This window comes from Strix uralensis, chromosome 27 (genome assembly GCF_047716275.1).
Source record: "Strix uralensis isolate ZFMK-TIS-50842 chromosome 27, bStrUra1, whole genome shotgun sequence".
Lineage (NCBI taxonomy): Eukaryota > Metazoa > Chordata > Aves > Strigiformes > Strigidae > Strix > Strix uralensis.
Window position 1 is genome coordinate 1,844,662 of NC_133998.1, and position 27,648 is coordinate 1,872,309.

At 44.3% G+C, this 27,648-nt stretch overlaps 1 protein-coding gene across 5 annotated transcripts in view; it reads right to left on the minus strand.

The window, feature by feature from the left end:
- Window positions 1–560: 560 nt before the first annotated feature.
- LOC141935308 (ceramide synthase 4-like) overlaps window positions 561–27,648 on the minus strand; it is a 51,087-nt gene continuing 23,999 nt past the window's right edge. For 3 of the 5 annotated variants that reach the window (XM_074851414.1, XM_074851415.1, XM_074851416.1), the window contains 10 exons: window positions 25,728–25,901; window positions 18,884–19,001; window positions 16,219–16,337; window positions 14,176–14,233; window positions 11,694–11,744; window positions 8,077–8,169; window positions 7,015–7,143; window positions 6,638–6,744; window positions 6,056–6,212; window positions 561–2,503 (listed from right to left, as the gene is read on the minus strand). In XM_074851414.1, coding sequence (XP_074707515.1) covers window positions 2,312–2,503; window positions 6,056–6,212; window positions 6,638–6,744; window positions 7,015–7,143; window positions 8,077–8,169; window positions 11,694–11,744; window positions 14,176–14,233; window positions 16,219–16,337; window positions 18,884–19,001; window positions 25,728–25,901 — 1,198 coding nt within the window. In that variant the 3' untranslated portion in view covers window positions 561–2,311. Of the gene's footprint in view, window positions 2,504–6,055; window positions 6,213–6,637; window positions 6,745–7,014; window positions 7,144–8,076; window positions 8,170–11,693; window positions 11,745–14,175; window positions 14,234–16,218; window positions 16,338–18,883; window positions 19,002–19,173; window positions 21,775–23,144; window positions 23,160–23,286; window positions 25,238–25,727; window positions 25,902–27,648 lie in introns of those variants that run through there. The other 2 variants (XM_074851417.1, XM_074851418.1) reach the window with 2 other exon arrangements.

The following is a 27,648-nucleotide window of genomic DNA, read 5'->3' on the forward strand; positions in this document are numbered from 1 at the left end:
TCCTAATAAGCTTATCTCAATCTTCAGGGGGGACAGCAAAGCCCTGAGGATAAAATTCAGCAGGCATCAACATATGTCTGCACCATCTCCACAGCGCACTGTGCAGCCCCTGGGAGGCATTCTGCTCCTCAGGTGAGAGGTGGTGTGGTTTTACAACAGGGGTCTTTCCTAGTCTTCTAAAACTTCGTGAAAAATAAAAATATACATTAATTTCTCTCCTCCTACCCTCACAAGTCCAAAGCATTTCCCCAGCTGGCCTGGCAGTACCAAGTAACCCGGTCCACCCCCTAGGTCTAGTGTAGGGGTGCCCCAAAGTGTCTTTTGTTCCAGGGCCAAATGCAGTTTTACCCAGTAGGAGACAAATCAGGCATCTCCAGTTCTCTACTGGCATGGCCCAGTACGGCCCCACCTGCTGGGTATGCACCATCCTCTCCACGCAGGCTGCACGTGTATCGACCTCGGAAACGGCACCCACACGTCCGCCTCATCACACGTCCACCTGTAAGGCACATCTAGCCAGGTTACCTCCTGCTAGTAAAAGAAGCAGAAAGAGGCCAATCAAAGTTTTTAGAAGTAATTTATAAAGAACGTTTACATTCAGTAGTACAAAATGATATATAAGCATCCCTCCTGATCACCTGCAGAGGAGTGGCAAGGTTGTACTCAGATTAAAGAAACGTGACAGAATACAGAACATGTACTTCGAACTTCAAATCAAGGTTTCAGAGACAAACTATTTTCAGCAAACACAAATTTAAATGATGATGCAGGAGCAGATGCTCCTCCCAAAGCATGTTACTGCCCAGGAAATCACTCGCACTGCAACCACGTTTTCCTCTCTGAAATTATCCAATGTCTTTTGACTGAAACCTAAGATGAGCACATACAGGCTCAGGTCAAAGCTCTCTCAGTCACATCTCAGGTGATCTGAGCGGATTGCTGAAAACCCTCTTGTCCTTCTATGCTGTCTTTTAATTTTATTGCCTTTTAGCATGTGCACCACCTCCTCAAATCAGGCATTTCCTTGGTCCATGTCCCCCTCCCCCCAGTTAGTACTGGCCCTTACTGGGCACATATAGGCAAGTGTCTGCATGGCCTTGGCAGTCTAAGTCCCTGCACTCATTGCAGTGAATCTGTTAATACTTTGGTTTCATAGATTAATTTATCAAACAGAAATTCGTGTCATACTAATTTAACTCTTTTAAGGTGTTACGGAATCTGAAGTCTAGGACTACACACGCTGTAAGATATAGGACAGCTACACAAACTGAATTCAAACTGCGTCATGACTTCATGGACTATTGCTTTAAACTTGCTATTCTTGATACATCCAGGTAAAGGCCCCAGAGTTAGAAGGCCATGTTAAAGCATTATTCCATAAAGTTCAGCAGATCTCTGGATCCTTTTCCCTCTGAGGATAGGGGAAATGTACTCCTTTCTTGCCACAAGCTAACTCTGTAAACACTTCCCACTGTGCCAATCACACCAGGTGTAAACATGAGCACTTAAATCACTGTTGTCTTCCAGATTATCTAGTTTCTTGTCACCTCCCTTCTCACAACAGCATTTCCTTCCAAGACAGGTTTAAAGGATTACCTGACAGTTGAGACACAGCTGCCTGGATTTTCCAGCTCTTCCAACTACAGTTTGGGTGGGTACCCTCCCCAGTCTGGGTTTTGGAGTTCCCACCTTTGTGGCAATAATGCTGACAACAGAAGGGACTGACATCCACACCATTACAAAACTGGTCACGTGGCACACGGCAGCATTTTCTTTGAGAAGAAAATGTTTTCTCATATGTCTTTCCAAAGCTTTCATTCCACTATGCTCAGTTTAAATTTTCTGAGTGTGTACAGGGCACCTGTCTTCTTAAAAGAGGTGGCCCCGTATTAAGATTTAGAGTCTCACACTTGTTAGTCATAAACATTAATGGCAATGGGCCAAGGCCTCCAGAGGCTGATCCAGGCTAAATAACATTAGGTGGTTAAGACTTGACGTTGCCAGAGTTTATCCACCTTTTTTTTTTTAAAGTATTTTTTAAGATTAACACATTTAACAACAGCTATGGTACAGCCTAATACAAGTCAAAACACTTTGATCCCTTTCTATCTTACAACCTATAGTAAGCTTTTACTGAAGAAAGACCAAAAACTTCCTTCAAATATCACTGACTATAAACACTTTGTTTATGGGAAGCAGGAATTCAGTTATGATACTGCAATTGCACTCCATTTTATCTACACAATGAGCAAAACTGTTTCTAAAGATGGTTGACTCATTAAAGACCAGCTCAGAAGCACACGAGCAGTAGTTATCTCTCCTTGACGTGGCCATTGGTGAGGTGGGTTCTGTTGTTCAGTGGCTCAGATCCATTCCTCTGCATATAACTGTTGCTGGTGACGTTGCTGAAATACGTGATCCCGTTTTTCTCCTTTTCCCTAATCTTTTCTCTTTCTTCATCCTTGTCACTTTCTTCTGTGTCACTTCTCATGTCCTTTTCCATCTACAGAAACACGTGAATGAGAAGCAATACAAACATGGAAGTCTGCACAAGCAGCAGTGCTACCTGAGCCACAGACAACATTCCTCTGCTGCTTCAGCCACGTGCCTTTGGCACAGCTCTACTGTGTCCTTCCAGCTTTTATATCACTTTTGGAAACAGATTCTCTCCACCTCTTTTATTTCAGTCTCGGCAGAATCCTAGCTGTGACCCTGATAAACATTAGGAATTACTGCACAGGCTGAGAAGCAGCACCAAACCACAGATGCCCAGCACTGAGGAAAACCACGTAAGACCGAGGGGATCCACACTGCTGCTTTGGGCATCAGCATGTGGAAGAGGGATGGGGAGAGGCAGTTAATCAAACTCTTTAACATCTTCCAAAAGGGACAAGGAGATAGCTTCTGACCACTGGGTGGCTGCAGGTTGAGCTTTGGACAGTTGGAAAGGATATGCTCAACACAAAGCCACTCAAGTCTGATGACACTCAGTTTTACGTTCAGGTTTTTCCTCTCGTTATTGACTGAGAGATCTGTAATTCACTTTTATAAATATTTAATTCATTGCCTTAAAAGGGAGACAAAGCTGAAACACTATGATAAAATGAGTTTAGAAAAAGCAGCCCAGCACTTGCTGGCTTCCCAGGCTGTTTCTACTCTGCAATACAAGATGCCAAAATTGGGGACAAATTCAGTGACATACTCCTTGTTGGAAATAGTGCTCTGAGGGAAAGCAGCAAACCCCTTCTGTGACCTGGGCTTTGGAAACTGCTCAGGGGCATGTGAGCTGCTGCACCAACACCTGTACTCTCCATTCACTCCGTTCTTCTGGGGCTATCTCCTGGATCATATTAAGAAGTCTGTTTGGTCTGGTGCTCTTTCTAGAGATCACTACACCCAAATGCAGACGAGGTTTGTAATAATCTAAACCTGCACTGAGTTCAAACTTCCCCCAAGGACAACATGGGTAGGAGATGCTGCCTTTTGTGAACAACCTGGACCTCATGTCATTCTGGAACTGGCAGTTCAGGAACTACGCAGCAGTCCTAACCTGCAGCATAAGGACAAATAATAATTGATATTCCTAAACTTATCCATTCATGGCTACAGAATGTAGCTGAGGCCTTAAACCCAGCAGGATTCACAAAGGAACTATATAGCTGCATGAATTACAACAATGTTATCTCAGGCTGCCTGTATGAGGGAAAGAAACTGGTACTTCAGGATTTAGGCTCACATCTAATTATTGGGAATTAGGGGGCATCATGTGAGAGGGTGGTGCAGATAATCCTGTAGCCAGAGAGGGAAACTGGAGATTAGAAAGGCCCATGAGAAGAATGTGAACTGACTGGAGTGAGAACTTCATGTCTCTCAAAAAGGGGAGAATGTCCTGTGTTCTTGCTGACACTGCTTTGGGCTACTAAATATCATCACTGAAACAGATCTGTTAGGAGAATTTTTCCTTGCTATTCACTGCTTGATATGGAAAGGTCTCAAATGTATTTTTGCATCAAATGTGGCAGATGATTTTTAGATAAAACAGGAAAAATTCTGGATATGCTTCACTATTTTTCTCTCTGATTTCTTTCTAATAAGGCTATTTATTACCTCATCATTTCACACTGTAATGACTGCAGCGGTAATTCAGCCCACACAAGAATTAGGAAAACAACAGAAGGGCATTTTCAGTTGCATCTTCATTTTCTGCCCTGTGAAGTTTCCGTTTCCTGATTTGCAAATAATTTGGTCTGTGCTACCTTAAGGGAAGGCAGACAAAGAAAATGTGGACAATATGGATGAAGATGAGTCTTTAATCCTTGTTCTCAGTTCCTGTAAGACAGAATTGCCCAGTTGGATACTGATAAAACAACTCATCCTGGGCTATGAGGTCAACTCCCACAAGGCACTGACTCCTGGACTGTGTCCTTGGCATGTGGCCAATCTAATGCCATTAGGCCATGTCTTTGATTTTGGAAGAATTTCATGCTGAGCAGCAGTTTGATCTCACAGCAAATACTGCAGGCTGTGGTCAGGAAGAGCGGGATGCATTTCATTTAAGTTTATACAGCTGCATCTCAGACATTTATCTAGGGTTGCTCTATGACTGATACAGCACTACTTGGGTGCAATCTTGAATGGTTTGGACATGCCTGTTTACCTCTACTGCTACAGAAAGAGTCCAGACAGCTAGTTTAGACAGAAATATCTCCTCTACAGACACCTACAGCACCGTAAGACAATCCATACAAAACATGTATTAATGATCTGGATGGTGGGGCAGGGTGTACCCTCAGCAAGACTGCTGAAGACACAAAACTGCAAGGAGTGGCTGATATGCCAGAGGATTGTGCTGCCATCCAGAGGGACCTGGATAAGTGGGCTGACAGGAACCTTGGAAAGTTCCACGAGAGGAAGCGTGAAGTCCTGCACCTGGGGAGGAACAACCCCAGGAACCAGTTACATGCTGGGGGCGAACCAGCTTTTCTAAGAAAAACCTGGAGGTCCTGGCGGACACCAAGTTGAACGTGAGCCAGCAATGAGCCCTTGCCCTTCCTGGCCTGCATTAGGAGAGCTGCCAGCAGGCCGAGGGAGGTGATCTTTCCTCTCTACTCAGCGCTGGTGAGGCCACATCTGGAGTGTTGTGTCCAGTTCTGGGCTCCTCGGTACAAGAGAGACATGGACACACTGGGGAGAATCCAGTGAAGGGCTACAAAGATGAAGGGACTGGAGCACCTCACCTAGGAGGAAAGGCTGAGAGAGCTGGGACTGTTCATCCTGGAGAAGGGAAGGCTCAGGGGGATGTTATCAGTGTATATTAATACCTGAGAGCGTAAAGAAGACTAAGCCAGGCTTTTCTCAGTAGTGCCCAGTGACAGGACAAGAGGCAGCGGGCACAAACTGAAACACAGGAGGTTCCCTCTGCACATCAGGAAACACTTTTTTACTGAGAGGGTGACCAAGCACTGGCACAGAGTGCCCAGAGAGGTTGTTGAGTCTCTGTCCTTGGAGATACCCAAAGCCGTCTGGACACGGTGCTGGGCAACCTGCTCTAGGTGACCTTGCTTGAGCCAGGGCATATGGACAAGACTTCCAGAGGTACCTTCCAACCTCAGCCATTCTGTGATCTCAGTAACACTGTAATTAAAAATTCTGTACTATAAGGGAAGCACTTTTGCACTGGCCTCACTGTCATGACAACTTTCCCTGTCTTGATTTCTTAGGTTTTGTTACAAACGCAAATCATACTGGACCAAGTGCTGGGATCCTTACTCAGATGTCACTGGCTTTGTTCACAGAAATCTCCCCTGGAGTCCAATCCACATTTTTCTTGGATACAAGCACCAGAAGTGGACCCAATGTTGTAGTGACTCATAACAATTTTACTTTTTTTGGGTCAACTTTCCCTAATAATGAGTGTTCCTTTCACCTCACTTACATGTGTAATTTCACTAGGGCAAGAAGGAATCCATCCCAGATGAATCCCTGTGCTCCCAGGCAGCCTAGGTGGACCCTCCCTCCCCATGTGATGTACAGGGAACTACAAACTGATCCATACCGTGCCCTGGAGGATGAACTTGTAGACCATGTGAATAATTAGGCAGGACCAGAAGACATGGAGCAGCTGCAGAATTATCAGGAGAGCATTCACGAAGTAGTATCCAAAGAAGGGTTGGAATATCTCCATGGAGTAATAGTAGGTGTTATAGAGCACTCTGCAAGAGAGAGGGAATTGCAGTGGAGGGAAAGTGTGTTGTTAGTAGGGCTGGAATTAAGCCCCAGAAAGCTCTAGTCACAGAGGAAGTTTCAGGTCAGTCACCTCCTTCTTATATGTAACACATGTGAGCCAACATTCAGCTCCCCACCAGAAATAAGCGGGGTAGAGCCACAGGCCAAGGACTCCTCCTCTGCAGCACACTTCAGGACTTTAAGGCTACTGTATGAACTCCAAGGCAGACCACTCTAGTTTACCCCAAGGCAGGTGCAACAGCCATGTGGCACTGTAGCCTATGCAGAGGGCAGGGACATACGCTCAAGGACTGAAAAAGCAAAGGGTGCAGCAAAAGATTCAGAACCCAGCTGAATTATCCTGTCTCTCAGAAGGCAGCTTTTCCATTTCTCTTGACTGCAGCAGACTCACGTGTAGGGGAAAATGACCAGGCGGCTGATGAGGAAAACAGCTGAGAAGATCATAAAGAGGCTGTCACAAGTTTTTTTCCACTTCATGTAATTGAATATCTTAGTTGGCTAAAAGGAGAAAGAACAATAAAACAGCAGGTCACAACAGTGCATCTGCACATGCTCCAGGAGGCTAATGAGCCACATATGATACAATCTACACGCAGGTAATCATGGCTCTCCACAGGGCACCCCAGGCTGGGTCAGGAGATCAGCACTGAGTTATCAGTGAGACATCATAATGCTTGGCCCATACTGTGCTAGATCAAAAGACAGCCTTTGGCTGAAGAGCACCGTTGCTAGCTAGGCTTTGCCTGGCAGGTAGGTTGTGGAGCTCACCTCTAGGAAGCAGTCAGAAGCATCATGAATCACCAGCACCAGAGTCCCGATGCGGATGTAATTGGCACAGTATGAAAAACTGATCAGGAAGATGGTTGCAGCGTGATGGACTATCTGCTCCTTGAAATCCTGATGAGGAAGGGCATGGCAGAGAATAAAATACATAATGCACCTTCTGCCCTGGTTAAAGCATGCCTCCTGCAGGTAGCAGTGACTAAGAAACCTCCCACTGTAAGGACTTACCCATGTAACTCTTTTACCAAACACATTCTAGAAGTGCAGGCAACTAAGAGACAGAGTAATGAAGAGTTTATGGTGTAAAACGAGGATCTCACAACAAAGAACACTCTCTCCCTCCACCAGTAATGATCTGATGATGGTGCAAATTATCAGTACAAATTCAACATGAAGAGCGTTCCCTTTCTGTCACAAAGCAGTGCCCGTATCCCTGCTCTGTGCCCCTGTCCATGCCAGTTTGCATATTCATCTCACACCCCCAGGCTCGCTGATGGAGACTCATGACACCTTGTATCACTTCTAAGGGTATACTCACAGCCTCAGCGCACGTGTATGCCTGTGTAACCACACATCACCCTGCCTGTCGGGGCGCTGGCACCTAGGAACACGTGCAGCTCAACTGGCAGAGAATCGTCTCTTTGCCTGCCTCTACGATCAGTGCAGCCTGCAGAATCCCAGAAGACGACTTTAAAGTTTGGATTTTAAGTTTGGATTGAGAACTCTGCAGTAGTTTGCACCTTTCTTGTGTCCAGTTCTGGGCTCCTCGGTACAAGAGAGACATGGACACACTGGGGAGAATCCAGTGAAGGGCTACAAAGCTGAAGGGACTGGAGCACCTCACCTAGGAGGAAAGGCTCCAGGGTTTGTGTCCTCTGCTTCCCAGAAGGAAGCCAGTGACTGGGAATGGAAATCCCTGGGAATGAGCAAGGACAGAGACCCTCAAAACCTCAGACTACCACTACTCATGTGCTCTCAGAGATGATTCTCCCGAGGGTTCAGTTTGGGTCTGTCTGTGCTTGATTCTTCCCTGAAACTGTCACTCACCTTCCTCTTCACATCAAAGGGCAGGGTGAAGACCAGTGACCAGTAGAATGAGAGCTCCAGCATGTAGTACCAGAACAGGGAGGGCTGGAGAGGCTGTGAGGCGGAAGAGACAGTGATAAATACCCATCAGATAAAGTAGAGCAAGGGCTGGAAGTGCAGACTCCTTCCTAGGAAAAAGAATATCAGACAACCAAACCAACAAAACTCGTTCTTGCAGCTTCAGGGGGAAATACTTCAAGTGAACAATGTGGTTACTGACTGAAAAGTCATCATGCTGAGGCGGAGACAAATAGCAGGGGAAATTCCATTTTGTTGCATCATGTGGAACATTTAGGGAACCACCGGGAATATTCTGAATATTTTTAGGATTTCTTCAGCACTGTGCAGATTCCTGAGCAGTCAGTACAGTTTTAAAAACTATGTAAACCATTTCACCCTGGTGAAATAGGTAAGTAGTAACTAAATAAATCATTCCCTTTTTAGGATTCAAGGAGAGGCTTCAGACACCTTGTACTCTATCACAGATTTTTCAGTTTAATTAAACTAATGGGGGGAAAGTGCAATCCTAGTGTGAACAGTAATTTGCATTCTTCTGAGTGATTTTTCTGGGGTTTTACAGCTGGAAAACTAAAAGCTTAGATTCAGTCAGCATGGTATGTGTTATTTAACAAGTAATTTTTCACTGTTGTAGCACTATATGGCCTCCTTAAACCCAAACCTGTTTGATTAAAAAAAATTACTATGACTAAAGGGGCTTTGCAGCTAGCATTTCCAAAGAATCATGGAGTATGGTGCTCCCAAATACCAGTTTATCTGGACTTTCTCCACCCAAAGTGTTGCTCTATGGCCTTCAGAGATTTTAGTTTGTTTTCCTTTGTAGCACCAGTGATTGGCCACAGGAGGAAGCCCAGCTGGATGCACTGGTGCTACCAGGGGGGACAGTAACATCTTCTGGGCTGGTATGTGCTGTTCACACTCTGGGGGTTATCCAAACAGGAGCTCTGGATCAGAAGGGATTTTTTTCTCTAAAGATTATTTGGAAGAATTGGCATTTCTTTTCTCATTGTCTGTAGCACAGGTCATGGTCTGTTTAGTAGAAATTGTATTTATTACACTCTTTATTCCTGCTAATACACAGGTTTGTCCTTGACCTTTCTTGCTCTTTGCCAGTGGGACATTACTAGCTCTGGTTTTGGTCTTTTCTGTTTGTTACAGATGTTGGAAAGTGTGTGTGTTGGGTTTACATGGCAAGGGTTTGGTAGAGGGGTGCCAGAAGCTGCCCTATGTCTGACAGAGCCAGTTCCAGACAGCTCCAAGCCAAAGCTGAGCCCATCAGTGCCAGTGGCAGCACCTCTGGGATAACATACTGAAGGGGTAAAACTGCAGCACAACAGCAGCTGGAAGAAAGGAGTGAGAATATGTGAAAGAAACAACTCTGCAGACACCAAGGCCACACTGAAGGAGGGGAGAAGGTGCTCCAGGCACCAGAGCAGAGATTCCCCGCAGCCTGCGGAGCACCCCAGGCCAGAGCAGGCAGACGTGCCTGAAGAAGGCTGTGACCCCACGGAGAGGAGCCCACGCTGGAGCAGGTCTTCTGGCAGGACCGGTGGCCCCACGTGGGAGCAGTCTGTTCCTAAAGGACTGCACCCCGTGGAAAAGACGCACTGTGGAGAGGTTCATGGAGGACTGTCTCCTGTGGGTGGGACCCCACGCTGGAGCAGGGGAAGAGCGGGAGGAGGAAGGAGCAGCAGAGACAACATGTGATGAACTGACTGCAACCCCCATTCCCCATCCCCCTGCACCACTTGGCAGGAGGAGATAAGAGAAATCAGGAGTGAATTCGAGCCTGGGAAGAAGGGAGGGGTGGGGGGAAGGTGTTTTTAGATTTGTTCTCATTATCCTACTCTGATTTGTTTTGCAATAAATTAATTTCCCCAAGACAAGTCTGTTTTGCCCATGATGGTACCTGTCCATCTCGACCCACAAGCCTTTCACCATATTTCTTCCCCCCTGTCCAGTCGAGGAGGGGGGAGATAGAGCAATGGGCACCCGGCAGCCAGCCAGGGTCAACCCACCCCAGTGTGCCATTATGATGGCTTGGATTGTTCTCGAAAAGACACGTACTCCAAAGGTACAGAACAGGACACAAGGATCCGAGTGATCCTTTTAGTTTTACATTCCTATCCAAGCACCACCTGTTTGTATGGTTTGACTTTTACACTGAACTACAGATTTGCCCCTAAAACTTCTGCCTTTGAGAGACAGCAGATTGTCTGGAGACTTGGCTTGAAAGATACTACCTCATTCTTCACTATTTGTTCTGTTCTGTTTCCTGTGGCTCACACTTGTTAAAATTGTGCATTACCTTTCCATTTACAGGTTTGAACCCCAACGTACTGTCATGAGATCCTGCTCTAACTTTGACTGCCAGACCAAAAAAGCCCTGGAACACAGGCAGTCTTCACTTTGTCTTGGTACTAGGATCAAGTTTCCTTCAGCCTCCTCTTAAATTAATGAAAGAATTTATTTCCTATCCAGGAAATTCTAGTACTGTAAAATCCTCTGCATGGGAGCTCCCTGCATGGTAATACAGGAGATTACTATCCTGCTAGAAACACTTACCAGCTGCTCTCACAGGATAGAGGAACCTCTTCCAAAGTTGGAATCAGATTTTTCACTTTAATGAAATTTAGCTCTCTTTACTATGTCTGCTCTGGCATCCACAGCAATGTGATACAGGAAGGCTTCTGCTATAGAACAGGCCACAGCTGCCTTCCCTAAAGAATTCAGAGCATGTAAAAACATAAAGGGAAAGGCAGAGCAGGCAACAGCTCCTGTGCTCAGCAGGCGAAGCCCCTCTCTAACTCTTTCAACTCAAGTTATAGGAGCAGGAATAACAAGGGAGGCAGTTGGGCAAAAAAGTACCTGGCTTCTGGTTGCTATCTTTGCTTCTTGTGTTGATGAACATGAAGCAGGTTTTGTTCCCAGCTGGCAATTTTCATTGAGGTTATTCTGGTCTGCACTGATAAGAGATGTATGCTTTCCAACTCACTGGACAGCTTCTTGCAGAGCTGTTGTGAAAAAACTCAGAGTATGCACTGTAAAACTGTAAGAGAGCATCCTCTGAACTTAATGGGAATGATGCTGCATTGCTACTGGCCATACTGCCAGTTCCACTGGGAAGCAAACTCCTTGGGGAGCACCGTGGACAGGATTCTTCAGCAGAGCTGAAAGTACACAGCGATCAGAGCCTGTCCTCTGCTCTAGATACTCTCCACTGAAGTCTTCACTTCTCCTCAGGCAACGTGTCCTTCTCTGGCCTCAGTCTCCTCCACAAACTAAACCACCTTGGAGCGTTCCCAATTTTCACTTTCTTGGCTCACCTGGTCAGAACTCTCACTTCCCCTTTATTTCTGCACTGTCCTCCTGCTCTCCCAGCTCATCCTCTATTGTGTTTAGACTATACCAGATATATTCTTCCTTAATGAGGATCTGGCTTTGAATTCTTAGGGCTCGTGAGTGCCCTCTCTTTTGTCACTAATATAACCTGATTTGCAAAAAATATCAAAAGACAATACATGATTTATAACAGCCATTTTCCCTCTTGCATGGCTCACCTGTTGTGGATATCCTGTCCAGCACTCTCTGTGGTCCCAAAGCCAAGGTTTCTGGAAAGAAAATACAACATGAACGCAAGGAATTCTTCTCTTATCAACTAACTCCTTTAGTTTCTTACTACTACATTCTTTGTTGCATTTTATGACAGGCAGAGCTGGTCACACTGTCTGGAATTCAGTTGCCAAGAGATTTCCACTACAAGAACTTGCAGTTGCTTGTGACATTGCCAATTTGTGGCTATTGTGCTGAAATTTCACATGCTGTTTAGCCCAGTTCCAAACAAAATAGCTCAGGGAAGATTTCCACCAACTTGTTGCAGCCTTTTACAAGTTTGGGTGGTGGTGATGTTTTGGATATATTAAAATATTCTTACAACTATTTCATTAAGAATCTCTGTGGTTTGGACAATACTTAAATGTGGTAAGATGGATGAAAACTTGTGTGTCAGGAACATGGTTCTTCCTCTAACAGTGAGGATCACGCTGCAGTCTGCTAAGTAATGAACCTCTGAAAAATCCTACCTTGTTCACACTTCATAGAAAATTGGCAGGTTAGAACTTTCATAGAAACATGGCAACTAAAGTCCCCCAAAGTTCTTCCTGCATGGAGCATGCTCTGACCCTTGGCTGTGCCCAGACCTGATCAGAGCAGGCGTGTCCTCGAGCATACAGGGATGGAACACAGGCCACATCTGCAAGGGGAATTTTCTAGAACAGCTCTACAAGGCTCCAGATATCAGAGCTAAGAGCAAGAAGGCAACCTTTCTTCTTCTCTCACTGAGCACCTGCTGGTGCCTGAGCAGTCGGAAGGGAAGCAGGAAGCAGTGGGTTTTTATGAGCAGCGGTAATTAGGAGGAGACACAACCTCCTGCTGGCTGGGAGTGGGACTGGGAGTAGGATTTACAGCAAATACAGGTCCAGAACCAGGAGAGATGTGTGATATAGAATCAGAGAGGACAAAGCGAAAGCTCTGGAACAACTATGGCACACCCTGCTACCTAAACTAGAAAGGAACTCCAGATCCCTGAATTTTATCATTCCTCTACCCTCAGCAAATGAAGCTGTTTTCTGGTGGCCTGCTGTGAGATAACTTTCCATTGCTACCTGCTATTTCACTGACTCATGGGGCAGCGATTTTTCCCACCAGTCTAAAGCCACGAATACAGAATTTAAACATTTGCTTTTTTCTAAAGAAAGAAGAGCGTTTCACAGAAACAAATGCACGTTAAAATACTACTCAGATTTCAAAGTAAACGCGCAAAAGTCAGGAAATGTCACATGCAAATATGCCCTGGCACATTAATTCTTTGTCCTTGTTTTTAATGCAGTCGTTTTGGTACAATATTAGATAACAGAGTAACATGCTACTTGCTACGGGATCTAGAGGTGCTGTCTGTAGGACAGATGCCTCCTTTTTTTGTGACAACTGGAAGATGTATACTGAATAAAGCACAGACTTTCACGAAAAGTGAAGATGATCTTTCATTCCTAGAATGGTCAGGTAACGTGCAGAAGAACACAGGGGGGCTCTTGTACTATCTAAGCACATCATCCACACCAAACTTTCATAGCTGGCCTCAAAGAATAGCCTTCTATTTTGATGTACAGATCCACAAAACACTTGCTGGGATTTAGATACCTCCACTCTGCTAGCTCATCCTGTAATCCTCATACTCCCAGAGTACCTTAAATTCTCACCTGAAAGTCAGTGTAAGTTTAAAAGTTCTTCACTTGTTACAATAACAAGAAGTTACAAGCATAGTTGGTGTCTGCCATCCTGGGATCTGTAGGTTTTCCATTATTTAACCCTCTCAGAAGGTGCTAGTGTAGAAGACTTTTGCAAAGCTCACCTAGGGAATTGGATTCAGCAAAAGAGCCAGGGGAACCTTTAAAACACAGTCAGAGGATGACCAATGTCCCTAGTCCCAGCTTAGTGATCACAGCTCAGCAATTAGAGCATACACATGGCTTCTATTACCTCCTCTGCCTGTTGAGGCAGTTCAATTTGTATCAAGAGAACTCATTATTTATCAAATTAGAGAAACAGCAAAGGCATGAGCCTGAATCTCTTACATCTTGGGTAAGGAAAAGAAATTAAATAAAATTATGAAATTGCAGTCCATGTTTCAAAGGAAGCCCGAGTTTTTCACCTTAAACAGGTATTGGATACAACAAACAAACAGGCCCTGCAGCTTTCATCTCAGGTAAGGGTTTCCTCTCCTACCCCACAAAAATGTATTTTTACACAACTGTCTTCTGCTTTGCCAGAAGAAGAGGAAACCTCTTGGTTTTGAGCTGGAGTTTTTAAAATAAGCATGGTCCAATATGTTTGTGGTGTCACAAATGTGCTGTGCAGATACACACTGACCTGGTGGGAAAACCTCTACAAGAAGGTCTGAAAGGACATGTTTGACAACAAAATCTGCCATTCTTGCAGGCACTGGCTAGGTAGAACAGCAGGTGGCACTGCTTGTGTACTCACATCGTACAGAACAGCAAGTCCAGTGAAGAAAGAAATCATGTAAAATGTAAACCTCCAGCTACAAACAAACAAAACAAAGTACGTTAGAATCCCATCCACTACCCCCCAAGCTGCAGTTCTGCGTATCGATCACACTCATTCAAAGAATGACACTATTAAGACAAAGACATTAATACGTTCAAAGTTTGCCCAGATCATAGCAGCAGTGGCTCTTTGCATGTCACTAGCACATTCAACAGACTTCACAAAGAGCAATTATTCTGCTTTACAGATGGCAGAAAATACAAGAATCCCACCGACTACGATCACCCGGGTAATCATCCCAAGCCCTCCCAGCACTAGCAGAAGCAATGCCAATCTCTCTCCTAGGCTTCAGGAGATTAGGCATGCTAAATTCATTATCATGTAAAGTAATTAATGACTGTCATGTTTGGTCCCATCAGGAGCTGGTAATGATTTACCCACATTAAACCCACACAGAAGTATGTATGGACTGTTTGCCAAGTTCAGTGGACAGAGGCAGGTCACACTGAATATACACACATATAGTAAGGAATGAGGGGAATTTCACCCCAGCAGAATAAACAAGTTGTTACTACACTAAACACAGGAAATCTTCGAAGGAGTAAAGCTGCCTAACCCAGTCCTTTAATTTCCAAAAATCTCCATCACAAATCAGAAGTAACTACATTTTGAGAGGGAGAGACTCCACCTGTCAATGAAACCCCCAGGAGCTCCAAGACAGACATAAACTGTACAAAGCTACTACATCACATGGGGAAGACATTCTTTTTAGAGACTGCAAACAGTGGTAGAGGGCAGGTGAAAGGACACCATCCTAGGTGAGTTGAGTCAGAAAATAATCTGCTGTTTACAATTTACTGCAAGCCAGCTAAGTGCAGGGAGAACTTAGATTTCATCTTGATGGAAGTAGATTAAGCATGGCTGCTTTACAACTCCTTGTCCGCAGATTTTGTAAATATTTCTAACTGCAACTATCTGGAATATTATAAATAAATAATACACATCCTTTTTTTTTCCTTTTCAATTAGGGTTTTTAGGCAGGGATTTTGAATTAGAGCTTGAGTGCTAAATGGAGCGTGAGGTGATTAGCTCAAAGTTGATGCCCACTCTATGGATACACACTTTTAGACAGATGAACAGCACTGCAGATATTTACTGATTTCTTTCATCTCTGGGGCTCTCCTGCAAGAAGCTATTCCTTACGTGAATGGCAGAGCACCCACTCCTACGTAAGGCATTTCAGTCAAGCTCAGGAGAATCCTCCTTTCCTGTGGAAAGCTTAGCCAGGACTAACAGTCACAGAACTGGCTGACAGATTTATTCTGTGCCTCCATGTAATAAGGAGGATTCTACACATAATAAGGAGGATTCTACACACAATAAGGATTCTACACATCTGTTTTCAAGAGTAGTTTTGCTCTTTGGAAAACACAGGCTTTCACATAGGCCCCTTTCTCCGCCACTATGAAAGGGTGCTGGGTTTTGACTTAGAGGATGCTGAAGTCAACTGACAGCAGAACACAATCCAGCCCACAGCCTGTGACTTTTGAAAGCAACACCATGCAGAACAGTTGCAGAAAAGACGCAGCAGAAGTTTGAAGAAGCTTGTAGTGAGGCAAAGGGAAGTCATGGGAAAGGCAAGAGAAAGGCTGACTATTTTGGAGGCACCTAAACAGCAGCAAAGCAGGAAGAAGCAGTAAGATGCAAAACAGTAGGGAGCTTTTCAGGCACGATTGTGTTTCAGAGCAGAATGCCAGTCTCACAAAGTCAGAAGCAGAGGCCCTACAAGGAATAAAGGTGAGACAGGAATAAAAGGAGACTTGGGAGTGAAAAAGGGAGAAAGCAAGGAATGTTTCAGTAACAGAGAAGCAGCAGAGTTGCAAAAGAACCAGGTGGGGTAGGGAAGACCCAGGATGCTCTCTGCGCAGGGTGGAGGGCAGGTGGGGAGGTGCTGAGCTGCCTGTGGAGCTCAGTTTCAGTGAAAGGGCCCTGCCACTCATGGCTTGTGCTCCTGCTCACCAGGCCTCGCAAAACTTCTTCGACAGGCTGGGTCGGTCTATGTTCCTCCGGCACCGGAACCACCTCTCCACCTTCCTCACCGGCAGGTCGCACCGTTTGGCTAAACTGATCAGCTCACCCTGGAAAACAGGTGAGGCAGCAGGGTTCAGAGCCAGGTTCGAAGGTCAGAAGGGGCAACACAGGCATCTCGTCTGACCCACCAGAGAGCCCAGCTGCAGGCTCCTGGCAAGCCCAAATCTGTTCAAGCTAAGGCATCTTTCAGAAAGCTGTCCGTTCTTAGTGTAAAGACCTCAGATAATAGAAAATCTTTCCACTCCCCTCATAAGAAACTGGTTATTAATGCTAAATGTTAAAACTTTACATTTTTTACGTGAACTTCTCCAGTTTCTATTTTCAAACTCTGGTCTCGTCTCCTCAAAGGAGTTTGCTGTTGAATCACTTCCTCACTCTGTTTTCAGGGACCAAGTCCCTTAAATCTGTCACTCCAAGAAAGATCTACTGCAGCTTAAATAATTTTTAAAGTTCTGCACCAAATCTTGTCACGCTTTCAGCATTCTCATGCAGTATCAGCCAATATCCTGACTGACATCATGAGCAGAGGCAACACCATTTTCCTACCGGATATTCTCTTGCTGTGGTAAACCTGTTAGGGATCATTTTTCAATAGATTACCCACAGAAATCCTGCAATTACCTTCCTTCTTGTCCTTAGACTCTTAGGGGTTTGGCATGTGATGTGGAAAAAGTCTGTCACATTTTATATTCCTTCTGGAAGTGTCACCATGGATAGCCTTATTTTTTAAGTAAAGCAATAGTTTTTCATGGAATGCATTTACCTTAATGGCATCATACATGAGAGTGACGTACACAGTTTGAGCATGTTGTACAAAAGTATATTCATTACCAATTTTCAGATGTGTCTCCTTCCACTCTTACTGATTTCTGTTCTTGTGGTGGAGACAAATGGAGACACAGATTTATATTCTCCAACTGCTCCATAATGTGAAATTCCTCTCAAGGAGGAGGCTGCTGAGAACAGCAAAATCTCATCTTGTATTGGACAAGAGCTGGTGTCTGAGAGCTCATGGGAGAGGGGGGAAGCTAGAAGACTGGCTGAGGGGTATCTGGTGAATGGAGAAAGCCAGGCAGCAGCCAGCTGTGCTGTTCTTGCTCCACGTCACGCTGCTGTCAGGAGTCCCGTGGTGAGGATATGCTCTGGTATCACAGATTCTCTCTGACAGAAGTGCCAGCTTCACTGCAGTTCGGATGCAGGGAGAGCTGTGGGGAAATCCTGGTTGCAAAGCTAGGCCTTGAGATAGATCTCTGCGACAGAAGTAGTTTTACTGAGAAATGTGCAGTTTTTGCAGACAGAGAGGCAAGAGGAAGGTCAGGGACCACCGTACTGGCAAGTGTTCCTGAGAACACTCCTTCCCACTGCTGGGGAGAAAGGCTGGCTGTGCAACCCAGATGAATGCCTGCATTTTTATTTTAGCTTCCATCCTTTTACTTTTAAGCTGGTTCCACCTGCCCCACCGCAGTATGAACCATGCTGCAACAGTCTTCTCAAGGCAGCAACACGTCCGTGCTAGGACTACCCCTTGTGACTGGAACCCCAGCCCCCTGCTCATACATCCTTAGTAAGGATTAATAGCTATTGCTTCAAGGCCAAGAAAGCCTGCAAAAAGGAGCTGAAAGAAAATCTGATTCCTTTCCCTACCACAAGGGTCACATCCAGGGACTTCACTGACAAGGCTAAATCCTAATACTGCCTGTCAATTCACAATCCTGCCAATGCTTTTTCCCCTCAGCAACAGCCATTATAACTGGATTATCCTGCCAAGTTCTTCAAGATCAATCTTTTTATCTCTCATGGGAAAACTACCCACCATTTGCAGTTTTCTGACGCTCCTTACAATCTTTGTGAAGACGGCCAAGACTTTGGTTGCTTCCTGAAAGGCCAATCTCAAACTCATGGATTGCACAGCAACAGAATGACCCACTCCAGAACTCCTCCTAGTAATCCACACCTGCTGAGCTGCAAGGACTAGCAACGTGGAGTCAGTAAGGCAGCTGATGTGACAGGGGTTTGCTGATATATGAAAAGACAACATCACAGAATGGCTGGGGTTGGAAGGGAGGTCATCTAGTCCAACCCCCCCTGCTCAAACAGAGCTACCCAGAGTTGGTTGCCCAGGACCATGTCCAGACAGCTCTTGAGCATCCCCAAGGATATTCCACAACCTCTCTGGGGAACCTGTTCCAGTGCCTGGTCACCCTCACAGTAAGAACATGTTCCCTGATGTTCAGACAGAACCTCCTGTGTTTCTGCTTGTGCTGTGTATAAGGCAAACACAAGAGGGAACAGCAGTTGTCATCATTTCCTTTGGGAGAACAGATTCCCGTCCACAGAAGTTTGGCATTTCAATTTTTTGTATGCTACCTACAAAAAGCTGCTACTCCCCCATGCAGAAGCAGAACGGATAGCTGATGGCATTTGCAGAATGACCTCTGTGGCTGGTCTCAGGCAGCCAACACTATAGTGGTTCCTGCTGTTTTGTTGAGCTTCCAAATATGAGTGGCATTACCAAACTTCAGGATTCCAAATGTGACTTTATTTGGCTAAAGACACAAGGGAAAGCAAAAGGAAAGCAAAAGAAAGGACTCGCCTCTTCAGGGTTCTTGCAGCGTGTACTGTAGAATGTTTCCAGGACGGGGATAGGCTGAGCTTTTGGTCTCTGCTTGTCTTTCACACCCAGTTTGCTGCTGAGGGGCAGGGCTATGGCTCTGCAAAAGAAAAGATAAAAGGTCCAGCCAAAAACAGAAGAGTAATTTCTGACTTTGCAGCACTGTTGTAACATGATGTAGTACATAACAGCTACCTCCCACATTTTGAATCTAGGCACAAGTATGGTAAGCCAGATAAAGAAACGGAGAGGGAAAAAATCCCCAAACTTACAGTGAGACTTGTATTCTATTGTCCTGAGCTCTGTGCTGTAATATCCAAAATGACACGAGGTTGGGAAATGCTATATCCTGCTTTGTCAGCTTCTGAATCCACTGTGCTTGGGCATCTGGGATTATGGCACAAAGCCCAGGCTTGGAGACAGCCATGATACCTATCTTTGCTCTTTGGCTTGCTTGCAGCAGAGTACCACAGTGATGATAAGGCCTGAATGTTGTTCACTGCTCAGCCTAGAATACTGAACATACACGGCATCCACTTGAACTAAGGACTTGGCTCAGGATCAAGAGGGAGGCTCTATCAGATGTGTGGTACTAACGCAGAAGAAATGTCCTGATGAAAGAGGAGGCCACTTGGTCTTTACTGGAGCAACTTACCTCCATTTTTCCTAATGCAAGTCAAACATCGGTTGTAAAATAAGGACACAGCAACTAGAAATGTAGTCACAAGGAATGGATGCTTATGCTTGTGCATCTTCAGTCTTTCACAGTGAAACAATATAAATAAAAAAATCTGCATAAATAGAAAAAAGCTATGAAGAAGTAAGAAAACTGGGCACGGTATTGCTGTGCTCAACAATTCAACTCCTCCACAAACACTCTTCTCTCCCTTGGCAATAGGAACAGCCTCATCAATGGTGTGAAGCGAGGTCCTGCACGGACACTGCACAAACAGGAAACCTGGCAAACCATCATTTTAGAAAAGGCCCGAATTAACTGCATTCTCCTTGAATTTCTGTACAATTTGTTGTCCTTATGAATCGCTACCTTTTACACACTGCCACTGGCATGCAGTCAGCCTCATCAGAAAAAAGAGCAGACTGTCTGCCTAGAAGCACTTTGCAGCACTGTTGCTGAAATCATACAAAATCTCTGGATTTTGGAGTAAGAGCTTTTTGCTTAAGGTACCAACAGCTTCCCTGAACAGTTACTGGGTTATCAACTGTAAACCGGTGTTGAGGGTGGTCATGAGCTGACGAATACCACGCAGAGGAAGCGAGTGCTGAGACCCCCGCCTGCTCTGCCCCGTCAGTCTTCACGCTGTTCGGGCAGGTCCTCCGATGAGTTACGCCTAAGGATTCAGACATGGAACAAGATTTTCTTTTTTACTTTGCAGCAAAAGCGCTGTGGAGGTTTCTTCTCTATGTAGATGTTTTACTTCAAAACAGCGTGGGATATATTTGTGACTGTGACTATATGGTGTGGTTGCCTGTGGTCTCTTCCAGCCATACAGCCTATACTGCACATGTGCATGTGCTTAGGGACTATTCTAGATCAAGCATCCTTCCAGAAGGGTCTTTCTGAAGTTGTCTTTCCAAAAACTCATTTCTTAATTTAATTAACAGGTATTGAAAGCAATTTTATAAACAGATCACCTACCTAAGGAATGTTGCAACTTCTCTTACACTGAGGCATAAACCACAGAGTGGTTACACATTTTGCTCACTCATTTCCACCCTTCTTTTGCACAGCCAGTTGGTCTTTTTCATCACCTCTGGGAAATTCCTTTAGCGTCACTGGCTGCAGGAATATTCAAAGATGTACCAAGACCGATGAAAAAGGTATGTCTCTACCATGAGAGAAGAGGCAGGGGTGAGGGCGCTTGCTAACTACTTTCCAACAAGACACACAGTGATCACAAGAGCTATGTGTAAGCAGATTAGCTCCAGTGAAATCCAGCAGCACCCTGGCATTGCTGCAACCAGCAGACTGCTGGGTGGCAGAGGAATACAGCCATCACTGGCAATTTTGGATTTGACCTCCAACTGCTCTTAAGAAATGTTTCAATTATATCTTACAATTCGTTTTAATATCAAAGGGTTTAACAGTGATGTTGGACCAGCAGGTCCTGTGCTAAGAAAAATGACATGGTATTTCAATGAGATCTGCAACTATACTGAAATTGATAAAACATTTACCTTAAGCTCTGCACTAGGTCTTGGTTCTTATATTAAGCAGTTCCTTGAAGTGGGCCTGATCTTTCTTTTTCAAAAGTCATTTGATACACACTCCTCCGAAGAGGAAGAGGTAATCAAGGTCTGTTGTTAAAGAAGAACCTTATTGCAGCTTCTTATCAGTCCACATCAGGAACTGAAAGGTCTGAAATTTTTCAGACACGTTAAAAGGAAAAAGAATGTTTCTGCCAGGCATTAGGGCAACTTGCCATCACGTTTCTTATTGAAAAACTATTTAAATTATCCTGACTGATTTCTTAATTTTGTTTAATCCCTGTCATCTCTCTTTTTCCTGCTGGTTTGTTATGGTCATGGCATAAAATCTCACTGTAACAGACAAGCCAGGTGCAGTTGATGAAGGCAAGGTGTTGTAACCAAAGTTACAATTATTTTGTTGTTGAGGTTTTGAGTTTAACCATGAATTATGGGACCATCCTACATTTGTGAGCATCATTGGGAAATCAAGGCCTGAAATTCTTCCTAAGGGACATTTGTACATGTTGGATGTATGCTCTGACTCAGTTTTCAGTTAAATCTTGTTCCAAGTAACCCTAACAGGATGATGCTTGTTCTGATTTCAACATCACAGATTCATCATCTCAGCTGCAGGGATGGTCTCATCATGGCAGTTTATCAGCTCTCTGGAAGACAGAAGGAGAAAGTCTGAGGACTAAGCTGTACCCCTCTCCACAGCTAGGTAAGGCAAAGTACAGTCAGCGAGATGATTCTCATCTCTAGCCTACTTCTCCATCAGTGAGCTTCTCTCACTTCACGGTTTACACAGGAAAGTTCACACTAAGACATTTTATTCAGTAAGCACCATGTCTTGTGTGAAACCTGCTGAAGTTGAAACTAAATGGCATAATCGTGAAGGAGCATAAATTGATACTCCCCCACCTTGCAAAAGTGGGCTACATACCCTCTGCAGAGGCTTCCAGGGTTAGCATGAGATACAAGAAATAATTTAACTTGGGGGGGGGAGTTGGGTTTTTTCCCTCCCAGAAATGTTTTTGAATTTATAAGGGTGCACTCTGCAAACATCTTCTAGTACTAAGAAATGCAGAATCAGTGACAGCAGCAACCAGAACTTCTATTCTTTGAACTGCACAATCTCTTTTAGCCTCACGCTTTCCTCTGGCAGAGGGCTACCCCTGTGCTCCTGGAATAGTCTCTACCTTCTCTTGCTTACAAGAAAATGCTTCACATCAAAGTTAAACTGTTCTGTTTGATACAAGATCTCAAGTCACTACAGTGCTACTGTCCAAACTGAGTCAAGTCAGTTCAGTTTTCAATTAAATACCACACTGTGTCCCACATCTCTGCAGAAAAAAACCTGCCTATAGAACCTAAACTGTATTCAGATCCTTCCTGATTATTGACCAACAACAAAATCTCTGTGCAGAATGAATTTCAGAAAGATACATTTCAAAATAAAATACTTTAAAAGGGTGTCCTCTTCCATCTATCTTTCTTCTGATTCTGAGTTCAAGTATCTGTTCCCTGCAGATTAACAGTATCCCTTTCTTTTTATGTACAACTCATGGCTCACATGCTGTCACAACCCTCCTAAGAAAAAAAACCTAATCTTTCTGACTAAAATTCTCTAGTGCAGTTTGGGAACTATTTGTACTCAAATTCACTGACATTGGCTTTCAGTTCCCCAGCATCCAAAAATCACTGGTCATGTCTGAAGTAAGATGATTAAATTGTATGCAAATTCTGTTTTCCAACTTTCTGCCTTACTATCCCTCTAAGCACTTCTAAACTAAGTTTCCACATTTTTGTAACCTTACAGGCAAGAAACACTTTGCAATAGAAGCTGTGATTCTTTCATAATCACGGCACATCAAGAATTTGATTTTTACAGAAAATGGTCTCAAATATTATAGAAGTAGAGGAGAAGCCAATACCCCTACTTGCAGGCATATGCCCAGGGAAAAGTTCTGCTAAGCTGTACAGGTGGTTAAAATCAGGCTCCAAGTTATGGGTGCAGGACATATCTCCTACTCACAAGCACAATCTGGAAACATCAAAGGAAGGGGAGAGGTTCCAAACTTCTAGGTCCTCTATTTTGCCAGGTCCTCATTACCCAGCACCTGCTTCAGTACTGTGGCAAAACTAGGTCACCAGCACCAAACATCCCATTTTCCCACCTTCTCCAGAGCAAACTGGCTCAGAGCAGAGTTGCTTCACTGATGTGTGAGCTGTTTCTTCTCCCCCAGGGCTGCGCCCACAACCTCCTCAGCTCTCCCAGGCCCCACCCAGCTACCGCATGTCCTCTTCCCACAGCCACCACCTAATCCACAGAATAACTGGTTGTTAAAAGGATGTCGCTGTCTCAGCTTTTCCCAGTTCAGCCAGCAGGTGCCAAGGAGAGGAAAATCCATGCTTGATGAAGCGGGGTCTTTCCCAGGTTTAATCTCCAAACCAAGAAGATGGAACCATTGGCCCAAGCATGGTGGCTGATGCAGCTGTTGAATGAGGGATTGCAGAAAATCCTCTTGGCTTCTCCTGCCTCTTAGTATTTTCCTGGAGTTCTGACACAGATAAATGACATGAAGGCATTACAGCATTTCTGAAATCCCAGAGCAGGCACCACCAAGAACACAGAGTGCACCTAGAGAAGAAAATGCTTTGCACCCGATGCACAGTTGCAAGTAATTGGTGCAGGCAGAATAAACTGCCAGAGACCAAGCTAAAGCGACCAAACCCAAACTTGTATACTAGTTACATACACTCGTTTTGAGCCACTGACTAGATAGCCAAAGCTACAAAGTCAAGGCCATCTACACGGAGAATGAGAGATAACACACGCATCCTTTCAGTCTGCAATTCTCAAACTTTTTGCAAATTATTTTATACAGGGCTAGTGCCACTGCACGTACAGGGTAACAGGACTTGGTTCATACCTCCCACTCACTAGGGGAAGTGTTCTCCTCCATGATGAACTGAACATGAAACAGTAATGATAGAGAATGAGAAAATGTCATGCTGAAATAAATGACTGCAGAGAGTTAGGACAAACAAGAATCCAGCTCAGAACACTGGCTTGTAATTGCCATAGGTAAGATAGTGGTATGATTACAGGTTTCCTGGACCTGTAAAACGGACTTGTGATATTATCTTTTTTTAAGGGTGTGACAAGCTTTTATTTAATGAAGTTTGTGAATCAAAATAGCTTTAAAATTAATGAGTACGACCAGGCCTGTGGAAACTCTCCCAGCTGAGGCAGCACTTGGATGGGAAAAGAAAAATATTGGTTTACCTGGCCATTGGCATCTTAAAGCAGATGGAGAAGATATTCAGACTGACTAAGAGTGGTGTGGCAAGAGGAAGGGGAATAAAGGGACGGAGTCACAGAAGCACAGAATCGATGCTGAAAGGGACTCTGGAGATGATCCAGCTCACCTCTGCTGCTCAAGCAGGGTCAGCTACAGGGGACTGGGGAGGGCTGTGTCCAGCTGGGCGCCGAGTATCTCCACAGATGGAGACTCCACTCGTCCTCTGGGGAACCTGCTCCAATGTTTGGCCACGCTCACAATAAAAAAAAAAAAAAGTGTTTTCTTATGTGGAGATGGAGTATCATCCATTTCTGTTTATGCCTGCTGCCTCTTGTCCTGTCACTGGGCACCATGGAGAAGAGTTTGGCTCCTTCTTCTTCCTGTTCGTGTCTTGTACCAGGGAGACCCGGACAGTCCCAGTCGACGCAGGACATGGGGGCTGATCTCCAGCTGCACCTCGCAGCTGTGTCCAAGTCACCGACTGACAGCACCTACCTGCAGGAGTACTGTGTCCAGCCATGTCTTGCAGATCAGCAAGGAAGAACTGTGAGTCACTTGTGTTTTAATGGTTACCTACAGCACCTTTGTTCCCACATCAGTGGAGGTAACAGAGACACCTATGTCCCCAGGAAAGCGCAGGATAAAATTCATGGAATTTATGGAATGCACACTAAACATATTGCTACAAAGAAGAGATTTGGATTCCAATTTTCTATCATCATAAAATGATTATTTAAAGAATTATTCACGCATTTGTGTTTACATACAAATACTGGCTATAATTCTTTTTTAATTAAAACCATTCTCACAGCAGAGCTCTGAATCTTTTCAACTTCTATAAACTTTTCCAAGCTGTCCTTGTATCACAGAGAATCTGGAGAAGAAACATCCTTCCAGCCTGCAGAGGTCTGCTTCCATTTTCTTGTGCAGTTACTCTTTTAAAAAAAGATGACAAACACATTTCAATTGTCTTTTTTCCCTCTTTGTAATGTGCAACAGAACACAAAACAGCGTGTCTGTCTTTACAAAGCATAAACCTTATCTAGGGTCTACCTGTTGGAAGTGTAGGTAGTCACATTGCTTATAATTAGACCTTATGGCCAGGTTTTGTGTTCTATATTCAACATACTTCTTTAGCCACAGTACACAGAGCTGGAAAGAAAGAGCTGAAAAATATGTCTCAGCAAACTTTAAGACCTGGAGTTTCTGTGGACCTCTTCAGTCATACACTGGCACAGACAATAAAGCCAGCTTTTGGACCAAAATTGCCAGCATCATCCCTAAGAAACCCCAAACTGTACTACATAACTTACCTTTCAAAGGCACATCGAATGACAACCAAGATTAAAGCAAAAGGGATGCTGAGCAAGAGATCACGAGGCTGTGGGTAATGGACATCTTCAGACTCTTGCATATCCTGCCAGGTGATTCCTGGGGGCAGCCAGAACTCGTGCTGCCACAGCCAGTCATACAGAGAGCGTGCCATCCTGGAAGGAAGAGAGACCAGAATAAACTGAGGACACCCTCGCACGTAGCAAACCTGTCAGCACAAGCCAGTGAAGCAGAGGAAGAATTACACCCTCGCTGAGGCTGCATCTGGCTGCGAGAGCAGAAGAGGTGGGGAACGCATCAGTGCCCAAGGAACTGATAACCTGCTCGAAGATTGTTATCAGGTGCTTGGTGACTGCTGACTCCTGGCACAGAAACAAAAAAGGGCTGAAGTGGAGATCAGCGCCTCAGAATTCAACAGAACATTAGTGTCATTCTCAGCAAGATGTATCGGAAAGTTTTAAGTTTAATACTGCAGCTTCTCAGATTCATAGATTCCTTTCTACAAGACTGACAGCTTGGTATCATGGGAATGCAGCAAGTCTGCTCCAAGGCTGGCTGCCAGCTGTCCTTTTATATGTACATAACCTTATTTTTTAGTCTTTGATATTTTGTATTTGTTTCTATTAACACGCTGCAATTCCACTGTGGGCATGTGTGTGTATGTATGCTTTAGAATGAATATTATTCTGAGACTTCACCTTAAAAAAAAGAAAAAAAAGATCTATCTTCTGCTTTAAATGATTAAGGAAACTACTTCCAGGTAAGAACTTTTGTGCTAACTGGTAAACTGGATTCTTAACGTAATTTAAAAGACCGTGCTTGAAGGTGGGATTTACATACATGATCAGTGAATTGAGCAGCATAAAAGACAGTGGAATGGGTGGAACAAAGCATTCAACACAAAAATACTACTGCTAGATGATTCTACCTCATACACAAATATGAGCTGCACTGCCCTCCAACACAGGCTGCTCAGTCTAGCTGCTAACAGCACATATCCCAAACACAAGCTCTGAACAGACTCTGGGCAGGCACAGAGTAAGAAAAGGGGAAGTGTGGGAATGAGATGCCCACTGAGATCATCGGAACAGTACACAGGAAATGCCACCTTACAAAACCGAGAGAAAAAGCATAATTTAAGTGTCTGACCGGAGTATCACCAAGTATCTCACCCAACAGAGGCCCAAACCCTGGCCCATTTTCTGCAAGGAGAACTGCCTAACAGATCAAAGCTTGATTTTGAAGATATCTTTAATTCAGAAGTAGTTTCTTTGTTAGTTGAACTGAAGATCTGCCTTATTGCAGAATTTTGCAGAGTCTGAGGGATATCGTCTGAATCATAATGTCTTTTCTTGATTTGGACTTTATTATTCATCTCAATGTGTCTTTTGATCTGACTACAACAGGGAAGGACCAGGACCCGCTTTCTTCAGAGTTGACTCTCATTTCTCCTGGAGCATGCACAGCCAATTCAGTATGATAATAAAGCTGATTACAAATATAGATGTAATTGATACCAAGTGGATGCAAACTTTCTGACCATTTATGATCTACAAAGCAGGAAAACACTTCCCCCTTTTCCACAAACAAAAAGGAAAAACATCTTACTAAAAATGCATTCTTCTCCTCCCTGCATTCTCTGATTCCACCTTTTGATATCAAACACATAAATGTTTGGTATCATTTATGTTTTGATAGCCACAACATAGAAATACCTCCTAAAAATCAGGAGTCTGGTATACTGCAGAACTACAACCAGAAGAAGTGGCAGGAAGGTAATATCCAACTTCACTAGCACCAAAAAGAACATCCAGCGCTTTTACCAGCTTTCAGTTTGATTATAATCACAGTATTTTCTTTCTGGTGCAGCTTCTGGGACTCTGGAAACTGTGGTTTTGCTCC